Source organism: Cervus canadensis, chromosome 5 (assembly GCF_019320065.1).
Source record: "Cervus canadensis isolate Bull #8, Minnesota chromosome 5, ASM1932006v1, whole genome shotgun sequence".
NCBI classification, from domain to species: Eukaryota; Metazoa; Chordata; class Mammalia; order Artiodactyla; family Cervidae; genus Cervus; species Cervus canadensis.
Genome location: NC_057390.1, coordinates 18,528,328 through 18,552,577, shown reverse-complemented (window position 1 = coordinate 18,552,577; position 24,250 = coordinate 18,528,328). Strand labels below are relative to the sequence as shown.

The following is a 24,250-nucleotide window of genomic DNA, read 5'->3' as shown; positions in this document are numbered from 1 at the left end:
TTTTGGGAAGCACCTTTATAGAGTGTGTTGAGTGCCAAGAGATTACTATGTAAGTCAGTTCAGTCACTCAGTCGTATCCGCTCTTTGTGACCCCATGGACTGCAGCACGCCAGGCTTCCCTGTCCATCACCAACTCCCAGGGCTTGCTCAAACTCATGTCCATAGAGTTGCTGATGCCATCTGACCATCTTATCCTCTGTCATCCCCTTCTCCTCCCACCTTCAATTTTTCCCAGCATCAGAGGCTTTTCCAATGAGTTGGTTCTTTGCATCAGGTGGCCAAAGTATTGGAGTTTCAGCTTCAGCATCAGTCCTTCCAATGAATATTCAGGGCTGATTTCCTTTAGGATGGACTGGTTGGATCTCCTTGCAGTCCAAGGGACTCTCAAGAGTTTTCCAATACCGCAGTTCAAAAGCATCAATTCTTCGGTGCTCGGCTTTCTTTATAGTCCAGCTCTCACATCTATGCATGACTACTGCGGACCTTTGCTGATAAAGAAATGTCTCTGCTTTTTAATATGTTGTCTAGGTTGGTCATAGTTTTTCTTCCAATGAGAAAGCATTTTTTAATTTCATGGCTGCAATCACCATCTGCAGTGATTTTGGAGTCCCCCCCAAAAAAGTCTGTCACTGTTTCCATTGTTTCCCCATCTATTTGCCTGAAGTGATGGGACCGGATGCCATGATCTTAGTTTTCTGAATGTTGAGTTTTAAGCCAACTTTTTCACTCTCTTCTTTCACTTTCATCAAGAGGCTCTTTAGTTCTTTGCTTTCTGCCGTAAGGGTGGTATCATATGCGTATCTGAGGTTACTGATATTTCTCCCGGCACTCTTGATTCCAGCTTGTGCTTCATCCAGCCTGGCATTTTGCATGATGTACTCTGCATATAAGTTAAATAAGCAGGGTGACAATATACTATAGATATGCTAATATAAATTAATTAAGAAAAGTGATTCAAATCTTGTTTCTGCCATGGACAGAGGAGCCTGTTGGGCTATACAGTGCATGCATGGGGTTGCAAAGAGTCAGACACAACTGAGCGACTGAGCACATTTAGAGTCTGGGGTGATACTAGGTAATTTGCATGTAATTAAAAGTAAAAAGCTTCATATGTGGAAATTTTGACTAAAATTGAGACCATTAAAGCTAACCTAGTAGCTGTTTATTTTGTAAGCATATGAAAAATTTGTGTGTTACCTTTGGGTCCTAAGTAAATTTTATTTCCACTAACATGTATACAGGCCACACAGGCAAATGGAGATACAGGTCAAGAAAAAAAACCTATTTTTTTGCCTTAATTATGTACATAATTAGGAGAGTTTGAGTCAAGTCCATAGTTTCTCATAACTGAGTAGCCCAATACCTAGAGAACGACCGATTTTTACATTTAGTGCATCACTTCTGAGTAGTAGTCAGATAGATGAATGTCAGCTGAGCTAATGTTTTCTTATTAACCCCAAAGCTGTAAACTATTGAGTAATCAGTTCTAGCTCTTGGCTATGTAGAGCTCAATATCTGCTCCCTTCACGGTTTCGAAGGGAGTGGGATGGTAGTGATATTGCCTTTATCAACAGTTCCTTAGGCTTGATTCATAAAAGTATCTTGTTAAATATGAGACAAATCATTGAAATATGAGACAAAATCCATTGGAAAGGTAAATAGGAAATTTTGATATTAACATGTATTCTTCAGGGTAGGTTTCCATGTTGTCAAGAAATGAACAGAGCATACCGGGAAAATCTTATTTTCTATTATTTGTATTTATTTTTCAGAATAGGAATTCATCTTTTATGATCCAATTATGTTCCTAAATGAAGTTATTTGATGACTACAGTCCAAAGATAGCTTCTATCAACTCCTAGGTATTTATTGTCTCTAAATATTCTCTACATATTCATGCTCCCTTAGAATTATACCTTTTCTCCTAAATTTTTTTGTGGTAAAATATACATAACATGAAACTACCATCTTAACCATGTTAAGTATACAGTTCAGTGGTATTAAGTACATTTATATTCTTGAGCAACCATTGCTAGTACTCTTCCTCTTGCAAAACAAACTCAATACACATTAAACAGTAACTCTTTACTCCGAGTTATACTTTTTGGTATGAATGCTCTCCAGTTTTATCACTCTAACTACATTGTAAGCCCCTATAGGGAGCAGTTATGTATTAGTTACATAACATACACATTTGTTACTTACTGTCAGTCCCTGTTCCAAGTGCTTTGCAAATATTAACTTGCATAATTATTCATCTTTGTATGTTGCAGAGGGTCTAGCATGTGCTTTGCATGTGGGACACATGAAATATTTGTGGAATGAATTTCGGTACCATTTAAGCATTTCCAAGTGACTGTGGCTGTTCTTCTGGCTGGAAAGTTACCTTGGGGAAATTGATTTGGGGAATAATCCGACACTTGGGTGCAAGTTTAAAGAAATTGTTTATTTTAGCCATATTAGGCCAGAAGAATTGATGCTTTTGAACTGTGGTGTTGGAGAAGGCTCTTGAGAGTCCCTTGGACTGCAAGGCGATCCAACCAGTCCATCCTAAAGGACATCAGCCCTGAATATTCATTGGAAGGACTGATGCTGAAGCTGAAACTCCAATACTTTGGCCACCTGATGCGAAGAACCAACTCATTGGAAAAGACCCTGATGCTGGGAAAGATTGAAGGCAGGAGGAGACGAGGACGACAGAGGATGAGATAGTTGGATGGCATCACCGACTCGATGGACATGAGTTTGAACAAGTTCCGGGAGTTGGTGATGGACAGGGAAGCTTGGCTTGCTGCAGTCCATGGGATTGCAAAGGCTATAAGAAATGATTCAAAGCAGTTAATGTTTTCCTTTCTGCCTAGACCCGCGCTCTACTCAGAAATCTAAGACTGGGGAAAAGGGAAGACGTTGGGGCTAGAAGGCAACAGGCCAGGTCCGAGCGCCAAGAGCGGGCGGGGGCGGGGCCTCGGGCGGGGCGGTGCTCCGGGGGCGGGGCCGGGGCCGGGGCCTGGGCGGGGCGCGCGACGGCACCGGGCGGCGATGGCGGCGGACGGGGACTGGCAGGATTTTTATGAGTTCCAGGAGCCGGCCCGGAGCCTCCAGGACCAAGAGAACTGTAACGCGAGCCCCGAGGCCGCAGCAGCTCCGGGCGGGGGTGGCGACGGCTTCCCAGCGCTGGCCTGCCACTTGGAGGAGAAGCTGAGCCTGTGTTTCCGCCCCTCGGGTCCGGGTGCCGAGCCCCCGAGGGCGGCTGTGCGGCCCATCACCGAGCGCAGCCTCCTGCAAGGGGACGAGTGAGTGCGGGCCCAGGCCGGGAGCGGGCGGGAGCCTCCCCTGCCCCTCGTCCAGCCCCTCTTGCCCTGCCCACTGGCCCGGGGTCAACAGCCTCGGCGGGACTCCGACCGCAGGCTCCTCCCCGCTCTCTCCTTCCGCCTCCAACTCTGGAGTCCCGCCCCTCCCAGTTCTCCCACCTCCTTCCTTGAGGCTTTCGGCCTCTGAGCGCCTGGGAATTTAAATCTCGTGTTCTCCTGCCCCTCTACGAGCCCTTACGCCTCCTCCTGCTTCCTGGAAGCCAACCTCTGTTTGGTTTAGAGAGGAGTCTTCTTGTACTGAGCCTCATAGTTGCAGATAGTACTTCCTCGGGCACATGTGTAGTCATTCATTCGCTCAACTAGAATTTATTAAGCGCCTGCTACGTGCTGCTTCGCACTGGGAATACCAAGGTGACTGGACATTGCCGCTGTCAAGCAGAGCGCAGCCCAGGGTGGAAGCTAGGTTTGTAAACAAACATTTTATGGATGTTACAAACGCACTGATACATGTGCAAAATACAGGAGATTTTGTGCATGTGTGCGTGAAGAAAGACTTCATAGAGAAGACTGGATCCTGATGGACGAGTGGGAGTTTGCCTGGCAGATGAAGAAAGGTTACTAGTATTCTAGCTCAGGGATACAGTGCATGCAAAGGTACTGACGTTGAAGCAGCCTTTATGCCACAGGAGATTATTGGCTTCATTTGAGAGCTCAGGTTGAGTGCGAGTCCCCACAGAGGCAAAAAGGAAAAGATCTGGTTATTAATAGGAAGGATCACCTAGTCTGGTAGGGAGGTCGGTGCATAAACAGGTAACTATTGCAGGGCAATGGTCAGAAATTTACCAGGATTTATGAGAGCTAGGAGAATGGAGGGTTATTTAACCTCCCAGAACCCCAGTTATAATTTAGTTAAATAAGGGTTGTTATGCACCATAGTTTTCCTCCAAAAGATACTGAAAGGAATGAGAGTGAGGGATTTGACAATATTGTAATGTAGGGGGAGAGGAGCTCTGGAGAGCCTGAGGGTAAAATTACGGAGTAAACACTGAGGTTGTGGGTAGGGATGGATTTTCAGAGCATTGATGGGATGGATAGAATAGAGGTTAGGGAAGAATGCTTTGGCTGAAGCTCCAATACTTTGGCCACCTGATGCGAAGAGCCGACTCACTGGAAAAGACCCTGGTGCTGGAAAAGATTGAAGGCAGGAGGAAAAGGGATGAGATAGTTGGATGGCATCACAGATTCAAGGGACATGAGTTTGAGGAAACTCTGGGAGATGGTGAAGGACAGGAAAGCCCGGTGTGCTGCAGACCATGGGCTCACAAAGAGTCAGACTGAGCAATTGAGCAACAACAAAGAATGCTTGAGAAGAAGGCTCCATGGGCAAAGGAAGGGGCTTGTCATTTGATGGTTTTCTTTCATGTGAATCAGAAGATTTATCAGGAGGAGGGAGCTGGGAATGGAGGCTAGTGGCTTAGCTAGCAGTGGTTCAGGGCCAGCTCTGTTTAGAGATCATGTCTTTTCATTGGTCCCTCTGTACAGTGTTCTGCCCTGGCATAGAAGGAAGAGTTTATGATTGGATATTATATACACAGATACGCAAGCTTCCCAGGTGCCTCACAGTGGTGAAGAATCCCCTGCCAGCGCAAGAGACACAGATTTGATCCCTGTGTTGGGAAGATCCCCTGGAGTAGGAAATGGCAACCCATTCCAGTATTCTTGCCTGAAGAATCCCATGGACAGAGGAGCCTGGTGGGCTACTCTCCATAGGATCACAAAGAGTTGGACACGACTGAGTCTGCAGTCAGTGGCAAAAGACATTTTAAGCAGTCTGTTCCCAAAGAGAAGATAGTGTTATGCATAGATTTATATACTCAGAATCACTAGACTCAGGACGTACTCTGGATTTTAAAATCATTTATTATATATTTGGGTTTATCAAGAGTAGCTTATCAAAACAAATTAGTGGTTTGTACACAGATAAAATTCCCTATTTTTCATTCACCTGTACTGTCTGAAAAGGAGTGTATTTTAGCCTTTGCTTAAATCTTAGGTTGATACAAAACTTAACTTTTATTACTCTTGATAATGACTTTTTGTAGACATTACATTGGTGGTACTGCATGTTGCTTGATTTGGGAATGCATAAGAAATCAATCTTTTCTAAGCAGGAGTTGCCTACCACTCTCATGGTCCCGGTTCTGTTGCATAAACATGCTCTCCATTGCTTGATAGAGTTCATTCCTGTTCCTTTCACTAGAGAGAGTTGAGAATTCTTTCACTCAGATAGGGCCCTGCCTTAGGGCACTTTATTCTTTTCTGAGTCCCAGTTTTAGTTTTGGTTACCTACAGATTGTGCTTATTGGCTAAAGTTTTACTTTAGAAGGGTCTAGTGAGGGACTGAATGTCAGTGAGACTTTGACCTCCTTTGGAAAAGAGCCGCCCTGCTAGTTGTTTATGACTGGCTGTAATGCTTTATGATAAGGATGAAGGCAGTTTTTGTCTTGATTGGAGTATTCTAGAAATCTTTCAGTTAATCCAGCCTTGTGTCCTTTCAACCACAAATGTTCTGGCCTTGGTGAAGATAGAGGACTGTGACTTGTCCTTCATTTTCTTGGGAGATCAAATTCACCCACAGTCAATGATTCTACATGAAATCTTCCGCCCCACTTGTCCTTTTATTATGGCCTCAATTAAGAAGGAAAAAACAGCGGACAAAACAAACCTCAAAAACTCTGGACCGTCTTCACCTACTAGAATATTCTCGTGGTTCCTGACCAGGGTTAGGTGTATGGTCAGTCATTTAGTATTTGAAAATTTTCTACCCAGGATGAGGTGGGCCAGCAAGTTTAGCAACCCACAGTGTTTCCAATTTGAGCATATTGGCATTAGAGGAAATGAGCATTCCAGCAGAGAGGAGGATAGGAATGAACCATGCATATGAGAGATTTGCTGGGTAAATGAGCCAGTTTTCTTGAGATTTTTGTGTTCACATATTCATGGAGGCTAATATGCATTCAACAGCCAAATGTCATTTGGGGATTTTCTGTTTTTGGCAGTTGTGGTCCCATTGCTTCTCTTTAGCACCAAATTCCAGTTCATTAAATCAGTATGTTGTTTCTCTGTTTTGAAGCTTGCATTCTTATTTTTATAATCCCAGTGGTCTTATTTTTGTATCCTAGTATCTTACACACTTAGAAAAAAACCCACCCAATTTTTTAGTGGCTTATTCACAATTAGATACTTGTTAAAAATGTTACCTTTTTTTTTTAATGACTTGTATGTGTGTATCTCTGACCATTAAATAGCTTATTTGTGTAATGTTTAACTTTACTTACACTAATTAAATTTAATTTCATTTATATTTCTGAATTCTTTTTTTTCATATAATGCCTTTAAAAAAAATGCTGGTTATTACTTTAGGACTGAAACTGAACTTTGGCCATGAAATTGGTTTGCAGTCCTTTTTTGGTGTGGTTTGGAACTTTCATCAATATAACTCATTTGAATGAATGCTTCGAGTAATAGCGCTGGAAGAAATGTCAGCCATCCTAATCCAAGCTTCTTGTTTTAAAAAGAGCAGCTAATACCTGCAGAAGTTAAAGTACATGGTCAGAGACTGATTGAGGATGAATGGAGATAAGAGTCTATTTTCTGAATTTAGTCAAGTGCTCTTTCCATTTTACTCTGTTGCCTCCCCCAAATTCTGTTTGTTAACAAGGAAGAGTAATTGCATTGGGTACAATCTGTGTATTTTATTGTGAACTCCCTTTCTTCCCCTTTTCATCTTATCTTAGTCTTACACTATAAATTAGATATTAAGCGCTAGTCTCATTTTGAGGCTGAATTCCTTCTCCTGGAAATTCTTTCTCATTGGTTAAAGAGAGATTATTCACTCTGTGGAATAGTCTATATGTTTGGAAGTTACGAAAGAAAAATATTTATAAAGCACAGTGTGTTTACTACCTGTTTTAGCTTGGGAAACACGACTTAACTTACCTGTGCTTTCATTTCCTAATCTGTAAAATGGGGATAATAATGGTTCTTCATGGTACTCCTTGTAAGAATTGAATGGGCTAATGTAAGTAAACTGCTTAGAATGTGTGTAAACGGTTTAGGTCATACCTGTCACACCAGACAGTGAAAATGTTAGCCGTTGACTTTGTGAGGTTTCTGTTCCATGTTGTCTTCCCTCAGGACTTGTCAGCCCGATGGTTGGGTTTTCCTTTAGTCTTATTCAGGAGGCTCTGGTTTGTTGTTGCTTTTCTGAGAAACAGTAGGCCTCCTGTTTTTGTTTGTTTTTTTTTTTTTGCTGTGATATTTTTTGTTCTCTCTTTCACTGTAGTACTAGATACCTGTTTAATAATGATAGAATGTTAACTTTCATTGATTGTAGTTTTTTTTTTTTTTAAGGATTTGGAATGCCCTGACAGATAATTACGGAAATGTAATGCCTGTAGACTGGAAGTCATCTCATACTAGGACCTTGCATTTGCTTACTCTGAATCTCTCAGAAAAAGGGGTAAGTTAGGATTTGCACCAATAGCTTCTGAATAACTGATTCTGATAATGGAACTAAAAAGTAGTGTTTCTATCTAACCGCAATTCATTGAGTTGCTTCTTATTTCCAAGCTTATGGCAAGTGAAGTGGTCTTCTTTTGCCATCTTGGTTTTTTGCTACTGTCCACTTGCTAACATTTCCCTCCAGTTCTTCCCTAGCACACCCTCAGCTTTTTATGTTTAGCTAAAATTTCATCACCTGTGTATGAACAGCAATGATCAGCATTTTTTTTCCCTAGCTTAAATAACATAGCTTTGATACGTTGTGAATACTCAGTAAGAACCTTAGGCTTTGATTTAATATATGGAGGATCCTAGAGTATCTACAGAGAGTTAACTTTCTGATGAATTTAATGCTGGATGTAACATGTTTGAGTACCAGAGAACCTTTAAAAGACAATTTAAGTCTTGGTGTTCTGATGTGTTCTTGGCTAACTGTTGGAGGCTGCTATGTATGTCTTGGAATTGTGAAGTGGAGACACCTTGAGTAAGGAGTGTGAGCACAGCTGGAAGGACAGCAAAGGAGACAGAAAAGGGAAGAGAACTGCTTTAAGTGGAAAATCACAGTGTGGTTTAACATTGATGAGAAAGGAGGCCAAATGGAAGTTTCAGGGCCGGACTATTTAAATTCTTCATCAAATAGCAGTGTGAACTCATGCCAGGTCTTTTGGCATGCTCCTTATTTCATTAAGTGTATTTGTGTAATTTCTGGGAGTATAATGCAGTAGGACTGTATTTTAAATAGCATTGTTAATGTTTTCTGAAACGATTTTCTTAAAAGTGTGACTCAGAAAAGCTTGCTGCCTACTATTTCTAGTAAAATATAGGATTCTGACTATATTTCTTTGTATTCTAGTACATACAGGATTTATTTGTTCCAGTTATTAATCTCCTTAAGCTGTTTTGCAGGCTGACCTGACATACATTTAGGGGCAGGAATAAAGCAAAATATCTTATCCTCTGTCTTCTATTTATTTGGATCTTAGCTATCATTCTGGGCTTAGTTCAAGTTTCCTTTCCTCTCTGAAGCTGCCTATTACTGTTTTAGCTTTTGCTGATCTCATGGAATTATATAATTTTAGAGTTGGAAGGGACTTTAAAGGACACTTAATCCAACCTCTCACTTGGGGGGATTCCCCATTTACAGCGTCTCTGACAGATGGTCATTCAGCCACAGACTAAATCCCAGCAAGGAAGGAAAATGCACTCCTCTCTGGGGATCGTCACACTTGTCGGGGTGTGAAAATCGTAAAGGACTTACATGTCCTGCAGAGCTTGACCCCCAAGTCTCCTGGGTGCTGGTTCTCACAGCACTTGATCTGTGTCTTAAATCATCATTGGTGTCTCTTAATAATTATGTTTGTGGATCTGTCATTAGATTGTAACTTCCTGGTAGATATCTTTGTATGTGTCTTCTCAGTAACTATCACGGTGCCTGGCACATAGTGAGAACTAAGACAAGTGTTTGTTGAGTGAACAAATGAATAATCTCATCAGTAAGACTATAGGGTCAGAGACCATGGTGGAAAGTTTTTAAAACTGTTTTTTATGTTACTACATAGTGCTGTATCCACAATAGCCAGCCAGTGAGTACTTTTTTGTTTGACATGATAAAAATGGTAGAGGAGATCTTTTCCTAGTTTCAAAGAGAAGTACTTTATTCACATGAACAGGACATCTAATCCAGTTCTACTGAATATTGTTCTTTGGTTACCTCTTGGGACGTCACTCCCTTTATCTGCCTTTTGACTGTTTTCGATGCCAGAGCAATGGCATAACCAAAGATAGTGATTAGTAGTGACCTGGAATGTAGTACTCATGCTCATTGTAAAAGCTCACCTGGAGAACCCAGTAGGTTAAAATGGACAAATGATTGTCTCACATATGAGTATCTTTTTTTAAAATTAATTTTATTTGTTTTTGTCTGCACTGGGTCTTTGTTGCTGACAGCAGGCTTTCTCTAGTTGCAGCAAGTGGGGACTGTTTTCTAGTTGCAGCTCGAGGACTTCTCATTGCGGTGGCTTTTCTTGTTGCGGAACACAGGCCCTAGGACCCTTGGGCTTAGTTGCCCCATGGCATGTTGCATCTTCCCGGACCAAGGATTGAACCTGTGTCTTCTGCGCTGGCAGTCAGATTCTTAACCATTGGACCACCAGGGAAGTCTTAACATCTGTCTATCTTCACATGATTACACAGGTGATGAATACAACTAAGATGAGATGTCTAGGTCTTGGGAATGAGTAGCACATGTTAATTTCCTGAAGAACAAATGCACAGCAAGGCACTATGCAGGAAGGAACCATGTTATTCTATTAGGTAGCATATAATTAATTTTTTTAACCTGGGAAGTTGCCAACTGTGTCCCCTATTATTTCCATAACTGAATTATGCAAAACTTATCTTTTGAAACCATTTTTTAGATTATTTTAACTGTAAAACAGGGTTTGTATGAAATTTTTTTTGACAAAGGGGAAGAGATTTATTTTGCATTCGGATGAGACAAACAGGAAACTACAGCTCCCTAGCTTTCAGTTTTTAATTTTTTTTTTTTAAATTGATGTTCAAGATGGGACACTTCTAAATGTGATAGGTCTTTTCTAGAGGAAGGCAACTGGTACGTTCCAAATTCTTATAGGGGCACATTTTTTCCATTTGAGGCAGCTTCTGTTTCATACAGGAAAACAGAACCACGGCTCTGTATCTAAACCTGGCACAGAAAGGAGTGATGGGAATGCTTGGCAAAGACAAGGCACATTGATGCCTAATGGGAGCGTGAAGAATGATACCCATGACAGCCAAGGTTAGTTTTCAAAGCCCGAAAGGGATTCCAGCCCTTAGCATATGCCATCTCTGTGGGGAATGGGCTTGGCTCCCTCTCTGGAAAGATGGTCTGGGATTATTATTTCTGTTGTCATGGAAATTTATTCTAATGGCTTATTGGTATCACTCATGTGTTTTGGCAGTAGCTGCAAACCTGTTCTAAATCCAGTGCCATTCTTGATCATGCTTAAGTGATAGGATGCTTCTGAATTGTTTTGCCTTAGGAACATCTCCTGAGCCATATTCTTCCTCCTACCATGCGTGTTTCTTTAGAAACCGGGACTTTATTGAATGCATCTTTGTATGTTCAAGAGTAGAAATAGAAGATAATAAATGTGTTCCTTACGAGTAATTTTAAAACTTTCACTTGTCTATTAAGGGAAAAAAATAAGACAGAACTGTGGTCCTCAAGTTACAGCACAGAACTGTAATTTGAGGGGAGGAGAGTGCTGAAGTTTTAGGGTCAGTGAGTGTAATTCTTAGGGTTACTCTACGTCATCATCCATCCTTACGTGGCCCGTTTCGTCTCTGCTTCTACATTCTTGAAATTAAACATCCTTTCTCATCAAGAGCCAGATCTCTCGACCTTTCTCCTTTCTTATTAACAGGTAACTTAGTTTAATAAAAGTAAACTAAAGCTACAGAACTTAACATGAAAAAGCAGTCTCTCCCCTACTTACCTTATCATCCTTGACTTCCACTTACCTGTAGCAACCACTTTCAGCTACTTCAACTGTTTCTTCTAGCAGATAACATTCTCCTGTCATTTTACTTAATTTTATTCTTCAACTTTAGACTTTATTCATTGACTTTCAACCCAGAGGATGAGGGTTTAGCAGTCTCTGAGTCATCCGTCTCTCCAACCATAACCCTCACAAAAACTTTGGTTTTCCCTCATTGTCCCAATATAATTATGTCAGAATATTTCGTTGCATCTTCATCATTTGTATTGACTATTTAAATGTTCACATTTAAACATTTAAGTACGTTTTATGATGGCGTTTACTCTTGTAATTTTTTTCCTTCGGGTCATAATAATTGCCTTCTTGTGGTTAATTTAGGTTATCATCAACTCATTAATTCAACCTCAGTAGAGCCATAAAGCTCACTTTAGTAAATGAAACACACTGGGCAACCTGTCAGTCTCTCTTTTCTTTCCCCTGTGTTTTTCTTGATTCCTTCTGCAGTAACAATTCTAATCTGAACCAGCTACTGTCTAGTTTAGCTCTGTAGCCATCATTCTGGGATCTTTACTTCCTGTTGTTACAAGAATCCCCTCCACCTCTTTCTTGGGATAGATCCAGTGTCTGCTTCCTTTTTGGTTTTCCTCCTGGTTTTAATGGAGCATGTTCTGGAGTAGCTTTCTGAGAAAGGTTACATGAGAGGTAAATTCTCTGAGAACGTCCCAGCCTGATGGTTCAATGAGAAATCTGACGAGGAGGTGTGTCCTCACTTCGGTGCAGCGCGGCCTCGCTGTTTGTGGTGGTAGATAGGGCGGGAGGGCTGCTGTGGCTCCTCCCCCGGCCTGATGTTGTCAGAGGCCGCGCACTGGGGTTTTTTTCCCTGGGATTTCTCACCAGCAGGTTTTTTTTGTTTACTCTGTGGTGCGTGTTTTCCATTAAATGTGAGACCTGTGAGAAACTATCAAGGTAGTAGGGACCTACATCCATCCAATTGTGTCTTCAATTTTATATATATATAGTATATTTATATACACACATATATACAATTATATATATATGCATATGTGTATACTTATGTGTATATATATATGTAAATGATTTTCCCAAGTAAAATACTATCTTTTTAAATCATATACTATCTGTTAGAAATACATGATCATGGACTTCCCTGGTGGTCCAATGGTTAAGAATCTGCCTGCCAATGCAATGGCCACAGGTTTGATCCCTGGTCTGGGAAGATTCCACATGCTGTGGACCAGCTGAGCCCATTCTCCGCAACTATGGTAGCCCTCTCTCTAGAGCTTGTGCTCTGTAACAAGAGAAGCCACAGCCTTGAGAAGCCCACACACCGCAACTAGAGAGCAGTCCCTGCTCGCTGCAACTGGAGAAAGCCTGTGTGCAGCCATGAAGACCCAGGGTAGCCAAAAGTAAATAATAATAAAAAATACACAGTTGCTTCTTACGTAATTCCTTGCCCATCTCTTCCCTGAGAACTCAGTTTCCACTCTGTCTGACGAATAGAGTTCTAATTTCAGTTTTATTCATCGTCTGGATGGTCATGTCATGATGGATAGAGGATAGCTAGATGATCGCTTGTCCATTTTAAGCTGCTGGGTTTTCCACGTTAGGCCTTTACAGTTAGTAAACTCGAGGCCATTATTATAGGAACTGTTGATATTAGCACGGGCAGGTTAGAGGACACCGTATGAGCTAGACATGGTGAGATACCCTGGGGATGCCAACAGCAAGCAGCTCTTTAGCATGAGTCTTAGGCATGAAGAGAGGTCAGGAGGGGAACAAGCTACCAGGACCTGTGGAGAGAAGCCATGCAGGCGAGGTCAGCTCGACAGGTGCTGCAGCCTTTGGAGTCTGGAGGGGACAGATAGCAGAATATATGCCCAGACTTCTCCCCCCACCCCTGCCCCACCTTCTAGCTCCTGCTAGTATCTGCTAGTGTGTTAGGCCACTAGGAAATCGAAAGTCAAGGGTATCCTTTGATGTAGTCCATAAAGGTCAGTGTTCTACTGGAAGGGCTAAGTATGACCCTTGTAGACGATTCCCTTCTGCCAAGAATTTGATTGCTTGTCTTTCACTGTATTAGAAGTTAGTCTGCAAGTAACAAACTTTTGTCTTCTGTGCAATTTTGACATATACCAATCTTCCTATTAGATCATTAATTAAATAACATTTGCTACTAACCCTGTCTGTCCCCCACCCCCATTTGCTGTAATTCTCTACAAATTGCTGTAGAATACCAGATATTTTCATACTTCCTGGACCCTCTTCCCCGTGAAATAAACAACAAAGTGTATGTCGGTTAGGGCAAAAGGGAATGGATGCAGCGCCCTAGCAGCTTCATGTTTGTTCTGCATCCCTCTCCTTGCTGTCTGAGGTGGCTGCGCAATGTGCCTCACATACTGCCTGGTGCAGAGTAACTGGAACGAGGTCTGCCTTTTGAACCTCTCAGCAGATGCTTCCCTTGGCAGCCCTCTGGACCCAGACACTTTGACTTTGTTGTGATCAGAAGGCCCTGCTTTTAACAGTGGGTTGTTTTTGTCTTTAGATGAGTGACAGCTTGCTCTTTGATACCTCAGATGATGAGGAGCTGAGAGAACAGCTGGATATGCACTCAATCATCGTCTCCTGCGTCAACGACGAGCCCCTCTTCACTGCAGACCAGGTACAAAGGAGAGTCCCCTCCATCAAGGAAAGGGAACCTCGGCTGCAAAACCATTTCTTAGTGTGGCCATTAAGTGACAGGTTGTTGAAACTGACTTATTTTCCCTATGTTTTCTGGTAATATAGGCTTAACAGCTTCTGAGGAAAGAAGAAAGTATATGTAATCTGAAGCAGATGGATTATGTTAGTTGGGAACATCTTTCAATATATGCAGTTTTCCAAGATAAGCTTTGTTAAAACAGTATAGCAGGTTACTTTAAAAGAAGGCTGTTGCTTCCACTGGAATCAGAAAAAATACTATAATTTTTCCTCTTTCGTTAGATTTGAGCAGACATGGGAAAACTACATCTGTGCAGAAATTACCTAGTTTCTCTAAAACCTATGGAAAAGTCATTAGCACTTACTAGAAGTCCTTATTGTACACCCAGGAAAGAAGTGAGCATTATTCCTGTGGAATGCTCTAATGATGTCAACCCTGTATTCACTTAAAACCTGTTGAATCAGCTTTCTCATTTTCTGAATACTCCTCCCACTTCTGCTGTATTGTCAAACTGTGGTGCAAGAACTTCTTCCTGAAATCATGTTCCACGCCTACTGAAACTGTGAGTTCTGTATTTTTAGGTTGGAAAGATGAGGTCAGTAAAGAGATGTATGATGACAAGATTGGGAGGGGTACATTAAACATGTGTCATCTTGACGCTCCTTCATCATATTTGTGGTTGGATCATCCTAGGCTTGAAGGGAGTGTGGTGCCTAAAAAGCAGGATGGTAAGTCAGACGACTGAGTGCAGGAAGACCTTGATACTCTGGGGAGAGGTGTGACCCTGAGAGTTCATCGCCTGCTCGGTTCTGTGCCTGAAAACCAAGCTGTCCCTGCTTTTGACTGACAGAAACAGATTCTTTGGCTCTTTCAGTGTCTTGTTTTTGTGTTTATTTTTTTTGTGTTGGTTTTTTTTGTTTTTGTGTTTAGAAATGCCTGTTTTGGAAACTCTTCTTACTAAATTAGTGTAATCCCCACTCCTTCAGGTTTGCTTCTATTTTTCCATGGTGCTGAAAGGGTTAAACTTGCTTCATATTGTACTTTTTCCCTAATAGTGTTTTTTTAAAACTCTTAAGTCTATTTTTTTTAAAGTTATTTTTATTGAAGTCTGGTTGATTTACAGTATTGTGCTAGTTTCAGATATACAGCAGAGTGATTTGTTTATACATAATGTATATATCTTTATTGTTTAGATTTGTTATAACTTATTATAGTGTATATATATATTGAATATAGTTCCCTGTGCTATACAGTGAATCTTTATCTTGTTTATATATATGATAGTGTGCATCTGTTAATTCCATACTATTAATTTATCCTACCTCCCCTTCCTCCTGGTAACCATAAGTTTGCTTTTTTTTTGTTTTTAATGGCAAACTTTTTTTTTTGGCCACGTGGCATGTAGGATCTTAGCTCCTTCACCAGGGATTGAACCCTTGCCCCTTGCAGTGGAAGCATGGAGTCCTAACCACTAGGCCATCAGAGAAGTCCCTAAATATCCCTTTATCTTCCCTTGAATTAAATATATGAAATTATTTTTCTGTTGCTAAAGGAAAACTTTCCTGCCAAAACCAGAGTTTCTTGCTTTATGTGTAAAGGTTTTTACATTGTTGCATTTCATAAATTTTATGTCAGTTTTATTAAATAGCTTTAGATTGAGTAGCTGGATGTGGCATACGGTAAATTCTCTGTCACTTGGCTTTCTTTTCACTATAACTGTGATCCAGTTCTGGCATGTCTCAGGTAGATTATGCGTGTGTGTGTGTGTTTAATATTTCCTTACCCGTGGCTGCCCTGGGTCTTCGTTGCTGTGCTGACCTTCTCTAGCTGTGGCGAGGGGGGGTTACTCCCAGGCTGTGGCACTTGGGCTCCTTGTTGTGCTGACCTCTCTTGCTGAGGATCACAGACTCTGGAGTTCAGGCTCAGAAGTGGTGGCGTATGGGCTCGGTGGCCCCTCATCATGTGGGATCTTCCCAGACCAGGGATTGAACACATGTCCTTTGCATTGGCAGGTAGATTCTTAACCACAGAACCACCAGGGAGGTCCTATGCACGTATTTTTAGCAGCACCTCTCAAGAGATTACAAGATCTGATAGGGCCAACTCATGTGGGCTGAGTGTCTTCAATCATGTGCTGTTTACTTTTGTGTTTAGTATATTGTAATTTTTTTTTTTATAAACCTCGTGTACTCTTACAAACCTTTGATTATTCAGAACACCGACTCCTGCGCACTGCTAGTTAATATGGAATTGGGGGGCTTCTACTCTGGTTGCTGCAGACGAGCATTGTGTTACAGATGGACCGTTTTACCTGTGTGTATTTGACTAACAATGGTTTGTATATTTTGGAAGGTGATTGAAGAAATTGAAGAAATGATGCAGGAATCACCAGACCCAGAAGATGATGAAACGCCTACCCAGTCAGATCGGCTTTCAATGCTTTCGCAGGAAATTCAAACTCTTAAGAGGTCTAGCACAAGCAGCTATGAAGAGAGTAAGAACGCTCCACCTGAGTTAGTGCTGCCTGGGCCTTGGTGTACCTCAGCCGTATAGCGGGGCCACCTTCGGGAACCTCTGGTTCTCACAGGCTGGGTCGCATACTCTTCCCCTCCTCACTCCCCCCGGTGGTACTCAGGGCATTTGTTTGTTTGCTTAGGGACAGTGTCATATTTACCTTTGAATCCTGTATTTGTCTGCTTGGGCTGCTGTAGCAAAATACCACGGGCTGGGTGGCCTAAACCACAGAAATTTGCTTCTTGCTAGTTCTGGAGGCTAGAAGTCTGAGACTGAGGTGTTAGCAGGTCTGATTTCTTCTGAGGCCTTTTCCTCTGTCCTCACGTGGACTTTCCTGTGGTGTATCTGTGTCCTCATCTTCTCATTTTTAAGGGCATCAGTCACATTGGATTAGGACCCACCCTAATGGCTTAATTTTAACTTCATTATCTCTTTAAAGATGCTATCTCCAAGTATAGTCATATTCTGAGGTGCTGGGGTTAAGGCTTCAACGATGTCCTATTTCTCTAGTATTTCCTTAGAATAAAGGGAAGTTCTGAGAAAAACCTGAAAAGGGTCTTCAGGGAATCGTCTGCCCTTCATCTTTCCAGTTCTCAGTAAAATTCACACACTGGGGCATGTGTGTTTAAGTATGTATTTAGCTTAATTCTTTCAAATAGACTTTTCCTGTCTTCAGAAGTGCCCCAGAGCCCTGCTCACTGGTCTGTGATTTCTTTTCAGTACAGTGATTTCCCGTACTCACTCTCTGCTTGCGTGTTCTTTTCCTTGCACAAGCTTCTTAAGTCTTGACTGAAGTACTGTTCATGGAACTGTTGATTTTAGACGAGTGAAAAATTTTGTTACACTTCTCAGCCATTTGAGAAGCAACTTCCCCCACCTACCTCTACTCAGACCTGCCCACCAGGAGTCTGAGGAGTCTGAGACAATTACAAACAGTTTAATTGCTCAGAATATGATGTTTTTCCTCTTTGGCGAGAAACACTTTGCTGTGCTGCCTTGAAACATTTCGGTCTCAGTGTCCGCTCTGCTTTGCTTTTCGGTCACAGGGGTGAAAAGGCTGTCGGTGTCTGAATTAAATGAGCTGCTGGAAGAAATCGAGACGGCCATCAAGGAGTACTCCGAAGAGCTGGTGCAGCAGCTGGCCCTGCGAGACGAACTGGAGTTTGAGAAAGAAGTGAAGAACAGCTTTATTTCTGTTCTCATCGAAGTGCAAAACAAGCAGAAAGAGCACAAAGAAACAGCCAAAAAGAAAAAGAAACTCAAGAACGGCAGCTCTCAGAACGGGAAGAACGAGAGAAGCCACATGCCCGGCACGGTAAGTGGTGGTGTGTGGGCGGCGCGACACGCTGGAAGCGGCCTCGTGAGGCCAGCAGAGGCGGCAGGACCCACATGTGCAGGAGCAGGGCGTGGGGGGTCCTCACCGGAGAGCTGAAGGGTCGTGTTCTAGGCTACCAGTGTACTCTGCTCCTTCCAAAAGGTGTTTTCTTGTGGCGAGGGTATGGTGGTTATCTGGATAACTCAGTGCTGAAATGTGTAGGAGGAGGGAGGTAAAGAGAAGGAAGAGAGGGGGAATAAAAGAGAATGTTTGAAGGAAAAGCTTTAGCAGGTGACCATTTCAGTACATGAAAATGTTAATAGGGGTTTTTTATATTTGGCTGGTGGGCAACTGAATGATACTGCTTTCTTGTTTTTGCTTAGCCCTTGTGAGTTATATGGTAAGAAATGGGGTGCTTTTAGAGGTAGTTGAACTATATGGAGCCTAAAAGCAGAGGTTGACATTTAAATCATTTTCTCCTGATTTATGAGTGAAGTTGGAATGAGAGGATGTTGCAGGCAATTCCATGACATCACCCATTTGGCCTAGTATTTGGCAGACCAGACTATTACTGACTGGTGAAAACAACTTGAGGATATTTGAATCTTTGACTTTTGGTACAAAGCTTTTTGTTTTCTGCTTTTCATTTTCCATAAGTGGTGCTGTTAATTTCACTTGATTAAACTTCATTGTAAACGTTAACTATTAAGTATTTGAGATACATTTCCTGTTGGTCTTATGAGCATTTCATTTTTCCTTGATAAGTTGAGACCTTGTATCTTGTCACGTTTATGTTTGCATGTGAAGAAGTGTTGGTTTTATTTTAAACTTGAATGGTTGGACAAAGGGATTCATTTTCTAAATGGATTGTACCTTTTAAATTCACGATAGTGATAACATGATAATGCAAATTATATCAAACTGGCTGTTACGGCTTGCAGTTATAAAAATTATGTCTTTGACTAAGTCTGATTTATTCTTTCTAAAGGATGCTTATCAGAGAAATAGATCTCATTGATCAGACTCTGATAGAATCCAGGAAAGAGCATGGCAGTTCTGGGATGTGGAACCACCAATGAGAGTTAATACAAACCAAAAAGAATCTTACTATTTAGCCCATTCATTATACTGTCTTTGGCCTATGAGTATATGCACATTTTCTTAGTTTAATGTTATTTGTACACAGAAAAGACATAGTTTATAAACAGATTTTGCAAAAGTTGCCAGATATGTGGAACAAAATATTTGTTAGAAATGGTGATATTGGTTAAAGTGTTTAGTGACTTCTAGAGACAACTCTGAAGAAAACAGCACCCACCAAACAAAAAATCCCCACCAAGACGTTCCCCAAACCAGAACGTTTGTTTGAGTATACAGCCCTGGATAAAGTTTGCTTTAAAATATTAGGAACAGTATTTTGTATCTCAAATTAAAAAATAAATTGTACCCTTTAAATTGTCCTTTTATGCAGGTGTGATTAAATAAAATGCTTAGTTAAAAAGTCATGGCATGGTTGGTAATTTCTGCTTATCTAATTTTAGGGATTGCATGTAATTCCTCCATTTATTTGTGTTAACATTTAGGTGAGGAAAATAAATGTATCCCTAGAGTAGTTTAAATGCTTCTTTTTCTAACTCCCATTTAAAAAGGGTTTGAGTGGATTCATTGTGTGATTTTACGTGCTATTTATGTTGAGAAATGGATTTGACAAGGCAACGTTTAGGTCTTATTTGAACCTTTATTAGCCTTGAAATAGATTCACAGGAATAGTAATTTCCCGCCCCCCCCCCCAATATTTGGACATGTGAAGTTACTTCTTGAGTCCTGATCTGCTATTTGTGTCAAAACCTTTAATTAGGCTAATTATGGCATCACTAAGCTTGTGGTACTAGTTCCCTCCATCATTGTGAAGCTTAAAAGGATGGCAAAAAGCCATTCCATTTGTGACACCAGGAGCCTGAAACCTATCAAGGATTCTGAAAATAGTGATCGGTGGCCCAGAGGAACTTTAAAGTGAAATGGCCAGTGGCGAAACAGATTCCAGGATACTGCCTTTCCAGCCCTTTTATATAACATGCAGTTTTGGCAAGGCCTGATCTCTGTGGATTGGCTATCACATTCGGTGGTTTAGTTGTTCATTCGTGTCCAGCTCTTTTGTGACCCCATGGACTGTAGCCCGCTGGGCTCCTCTGTCCATGGGATTTCCCTAGCAAGTATATTTCCCTGGAGTGGATTGTCATTTCCTTCTCTAGGGGATCTTCCTGATCCAGGGATCGAGCCTGCGTCTCTTGCTTTGCAGGCAGTCTCCTGCAATGTAGGATGGATTCTTTACCAACTGACTCACCAGGGATTGGTGACCCTTTTATAGATATCATGCATTACTTGTTTTCTAATGACATTGGCCACTTTTTTTCTTTTTACCTTAGATATGTTTTATATCTATCAAAGACTTGGACTTCTTCATTAAATGTGGAATGGTTTCCTGCCATTTTCCCTTAAGCACATTTCATTGAAACAGAGCATCAATTTGTAGTACTTTATCCGTAATTGCCAACTTGCTCCTTTTGGTCCAGAGAGACTGTAGTGAAATGTGAGTGTGACAGAGCAGAGTTTAGGTTTTCATTTTGGATGCATGCTTTGTTTGAAACATTTGCTACAGTGAAAAAAAAAATTAGTGGGCTTAGAGATGCTATTCATACATATTAAGTAAATTTCTGAGTATCTTCAGAAAGTGAAATGTTGATTTAGTTTTTAAAGTTAATCTGTTACATGTTGAATAAGATAAAACTATTCCTTCAGTAAACATTTGCAGAGTATCTTTCTTGTGCCAGGCGCTGTTGAAGATACAGTGGTGAATAAGACAGATAAGGCCTCTGGCCTCTTGGAGCTTATATTCTAACAAGGGAGACAGGCACTACACACAGAAAAGCATGACTAGACCTTGTAACTTCAGGTAGTAACAGATTCCACCGAGAAGAGGAAAAGCTTGGTTGAGGCAGTTGCTGGCAGTGCTGTGGGGAGCTGTTTCCGATGTGGTAGTCACCATGTCTCTTGCTCCTTCTGGTGGGCTGGGCAGGCTGTCCTGTCCCTCTTGAGCTCTCTGTTTAGAGGAGATGTTGGAAGAGTACATCTTCTTCTTGGTTAATGAGATTTGATAGAGTCAGTTCAGTTCAGTTGCTCAGTTGTGTCTGACTCTTTGCAACCCCATGGACTGCAACACACCAGCCTTCCCTGTCCGTCACCAACTCCTGAAGCTTGCTCAAACTCATGTCCATTGAGTTGATGATGCCATCCAACCATCTCATCCTCTGTTGTCCCCCTCTCCTCTTGCCTTCAATCTTTCCCCGCATCAGGGTCTTTTCCAGTGAGTCAGTTCTGTGCATCAGGTGGCCAAAGTATTGGAGCTTCAGCTTCAACATCAGGCCTTCCAATGAACACCCAGGACTGATCTCCTTTAGGATGGACTGGTTGGATCTCCTTGCAGTCCAAGGGACTCTCAAGAGTCTTCTCCAACACCTCAGTTCAAAAGCATCAATTCTAGAGCATCATTTAATAGAGTCAGAGATTTTATTTCCTTTATCCTATTCAACATCTGGAAAAGCAGGAGTGGGGAGTAGAGATTGGAATGGTTGAAGGGCACTGTTAATGGGTTTGGTGGCATTTCTTTGAACTGACTATGTTGTGTTGGGCTGTGGCGTGACCATTTATGCCACTGCCTTTTTCTGGAGTAACCTTCCTTCCTTTACTGCTTCCACTGTCCTCTTGGGAGATTTCTTTTCTTCTCTCTTTTTTTTTCTAACTCATTATTCAAAATCATGGTCAGGCATTGTCTTCCTTTCTTAGACCTTTACTTGATGACTCTTCCTCCAATGCAAAATTGACAGTCCTCTCCTTCTGGAGTTAGTATTATTCCTCTTAACTGTTGCTGTTAGTACTGTGATGCCATATTGTAATTTTTTGTTTTCATGTCTGTCTCTGTTATGGTTCCCTGTGGATAGAAAATGTAACTTTATCTAATATATTCCTAGGTCCCACATTAGGTCCTCAATAAATTTCTGATGAATAAATAGTAAAAAAAAAAAATTTTTTTTTGTTGTTGCAAATCTGTATTTCTGCCTTGGATCTTTCTTCCAGGTACCAAACATTGAGGCTGAATAGCATATTGGTTAAGAACGTTGGGTTAAGAGCTCTGTTTGAATCCTGATCCTGCCCCTGGGTACATACCCCTTTGAATTTTGGAAGGATTAAGTGAAATTATGATGTGTGTAAGAGTAGCATATATCCTGAGTAAATGGTAGTTGTTATATGTCCAACTGTTTACTAGACATTTCTCCCTGAATATCTTGTGGGCATCAGGAATTTATCTTATCAGACTGAACTCACTGTTTTTCCTAAAGGTGAACTTATTCCTTATATATTTCTATTGACTATAGCGAAACTATAGTCTCCCCATTCACCAAAACGAGTGCAATTTTTAGGTCAAAAATACACAGTTTTAAGCAACCATCTTTTCAAATTGTCCTACGTAAGTGTTACCCAGTAACAGCATAAGTTGAGTGGCCATTTCCTCAAACCCCAACCGTATGATGGTTATTAGCCTTCTCATATATACTGATCCAGTAGGCAAATAATGGTTTGATTTATTGACTGTTTGTATTCCTTTGTAAGTTGCCTCTTGTGTCCCATTTGAGTTGAGGGTACACATACTTCTGCTGTCCTAGTACCATACTCTGGGGTAATCAGTTGCTTAAGTCTTTTGTTAGGAAGGAGTGCAGTCTTTGTGAAGACTCACTCACATTGTTTCCCTAGCAATGCACCTAATTTGTCACTTAATACATATTTGTTAAGTTGAAACTTCACAATAAAGAGGATGGAATCTCAGGATTTGGATTTGTGCTTTGAATTATTGTTCTGTCAGGGATTTTTGGGGGGCCAGTCTTCTGCTTGTATCAAGTAGATTCACAGGTCATTGAATTTCAGTGGCTGTTTACAGGAGTACAAGAACAGGTTGAAGTACACCAGCTGTCTTTACATTAGTAATATAAGAGATTAAAGTAATTTAGTAGCGGTTGTCATCTGGAGGTGTCTGAAGTTGTAAAGACATTAGTGTTTACCTGCCTAAAATGGATGTTCTTCCTCCTTCAGAATCCAGTGTTTGTCAATTACAAGTCATGTGTAAGGTTTCTTATTCAAAGTCTAGGTCTGAGAAGATGGGAATGTATATAGTATCTTTTCTGTTGTCCATATTACATTGAACTTTTGAGAGTTCTAGTGTGTTGCTCTCACCACCAGCAAAAATGTATTGGGTTGTCCAGAGAGTTCATTCAGGGTTTTCTGTAAGACAGACTCTTTGCCCAACCCAATGTAATTGCTTTAGTCTGTCCCAAAGAAGTTTATTCTGAAAGTTTCTGGGATATTAGTAATCAGTGATTCCATTGTAAAAGGAATCACATTACCCTAATTTACTGCTTTTGGTGTTGGAGAGAAAATTGCTTAAGGTTGAGGAGGAGCTAGGGCTTGGATGATAGATACTCTTTTTTGTGTATATTTTTCTTTCACAGATGCATTGCTCCATCTGTCTGTATGACTCACTTAGCTCATATTTTGACTAACAGTCAATCGATTTTATTTCTCTTTTACATGCAGAAATGCCCCAGTATTAGTTTTTCATTTAATCTTGACCAAAACTGACTTTAAGAGAAATTTATTTTAATTTCACTTCAGTCGCTCAGTCGTGTCCAACTCTTTGTGACCCCATGAATCGCAGCACGCCAGGCCGCCCTGTCCATCACCAACTCCTGGAGTTTACTTAAACTCATGTCCATTGAGTTGGTGATGCCATCCAGCTATCTCATCCTCTGTCATCCCCTTCTCCTCCTGCCCCCAATCCCTCCCAGAATCAGGGTCTTTTCCAGTGAGTCAACTCTTCGCATGAGGTGGCCAAAGTATTGGAGTTTCAGCTTCAGCATCAGTCCTTCCAATGGACACCCAGGACTGATCTCCTTTAGGATAGACTGGTTGGATCTCCTTGCAGTCCAAGGGACTCTCAAGAGTCTTCTCCAACACCACAGTTCAAAAGCATCAATTTTTTGGGACTCAGCTTTCTTCACAGTCCAACTCTCATATCCATACATGACCACTGGAAAAACCATAGCCTTGACTAGATGGACCTTTGTTGGCAAAGTAATGTCTCTGCTTTTTAATATGCTATCTAGGTTGGTCATAACTTTCCTTCCAAGGAGTAAGCGTCTTTTAATTTTATGGCTGCAATCACCATCTGCAGTGGTTTTGGAGCCCCCAAAAATAAAGTCTAACACTGTTTCCACTG

At 41.3% G+C, this 24,250-nt stretch overlaps 1 protein-coding gene across 2 annotated transcripts in view; it reads left to right on the top strand.

The window, feature by feature from the left end:
- Positions 1-2,996: 2,996 nt before the first annotated feature.
- The window catches only part of FEZ2 (fasciculation and elongation protein zeta 2), a 44,067-nt gene continuing 22,813 nt past the window's right edge, over positions 2,997-24,250 (top strand). For both annotated transcript variants that reach the window (XM_043468320.1, XM_043468319.1), the window contains exons 1-5: positions 2,997-3,293; positions 7,725-7,833; positions 13,938-14,054; positions 16,446-16,587; positions 17,654-17,922. In XM_043468320.1, the coding sequence (XP_043324255.1) occupies positions 3,040-3,293; positions 7,725-7,833; positions 13,938-14,054; positions 16,446-16,587; positions 17,654-17,922 (891 nt within the window). In that variant the 5' untranslated portion in view covers positions 2,997-3,039. The remainder of the gene's footprint in view (positions 3,294-7,724; positions 7,834-13,937; positions 14,055-16,445; positions 16,588-17,653; positions 17,923-24,250) is intronic.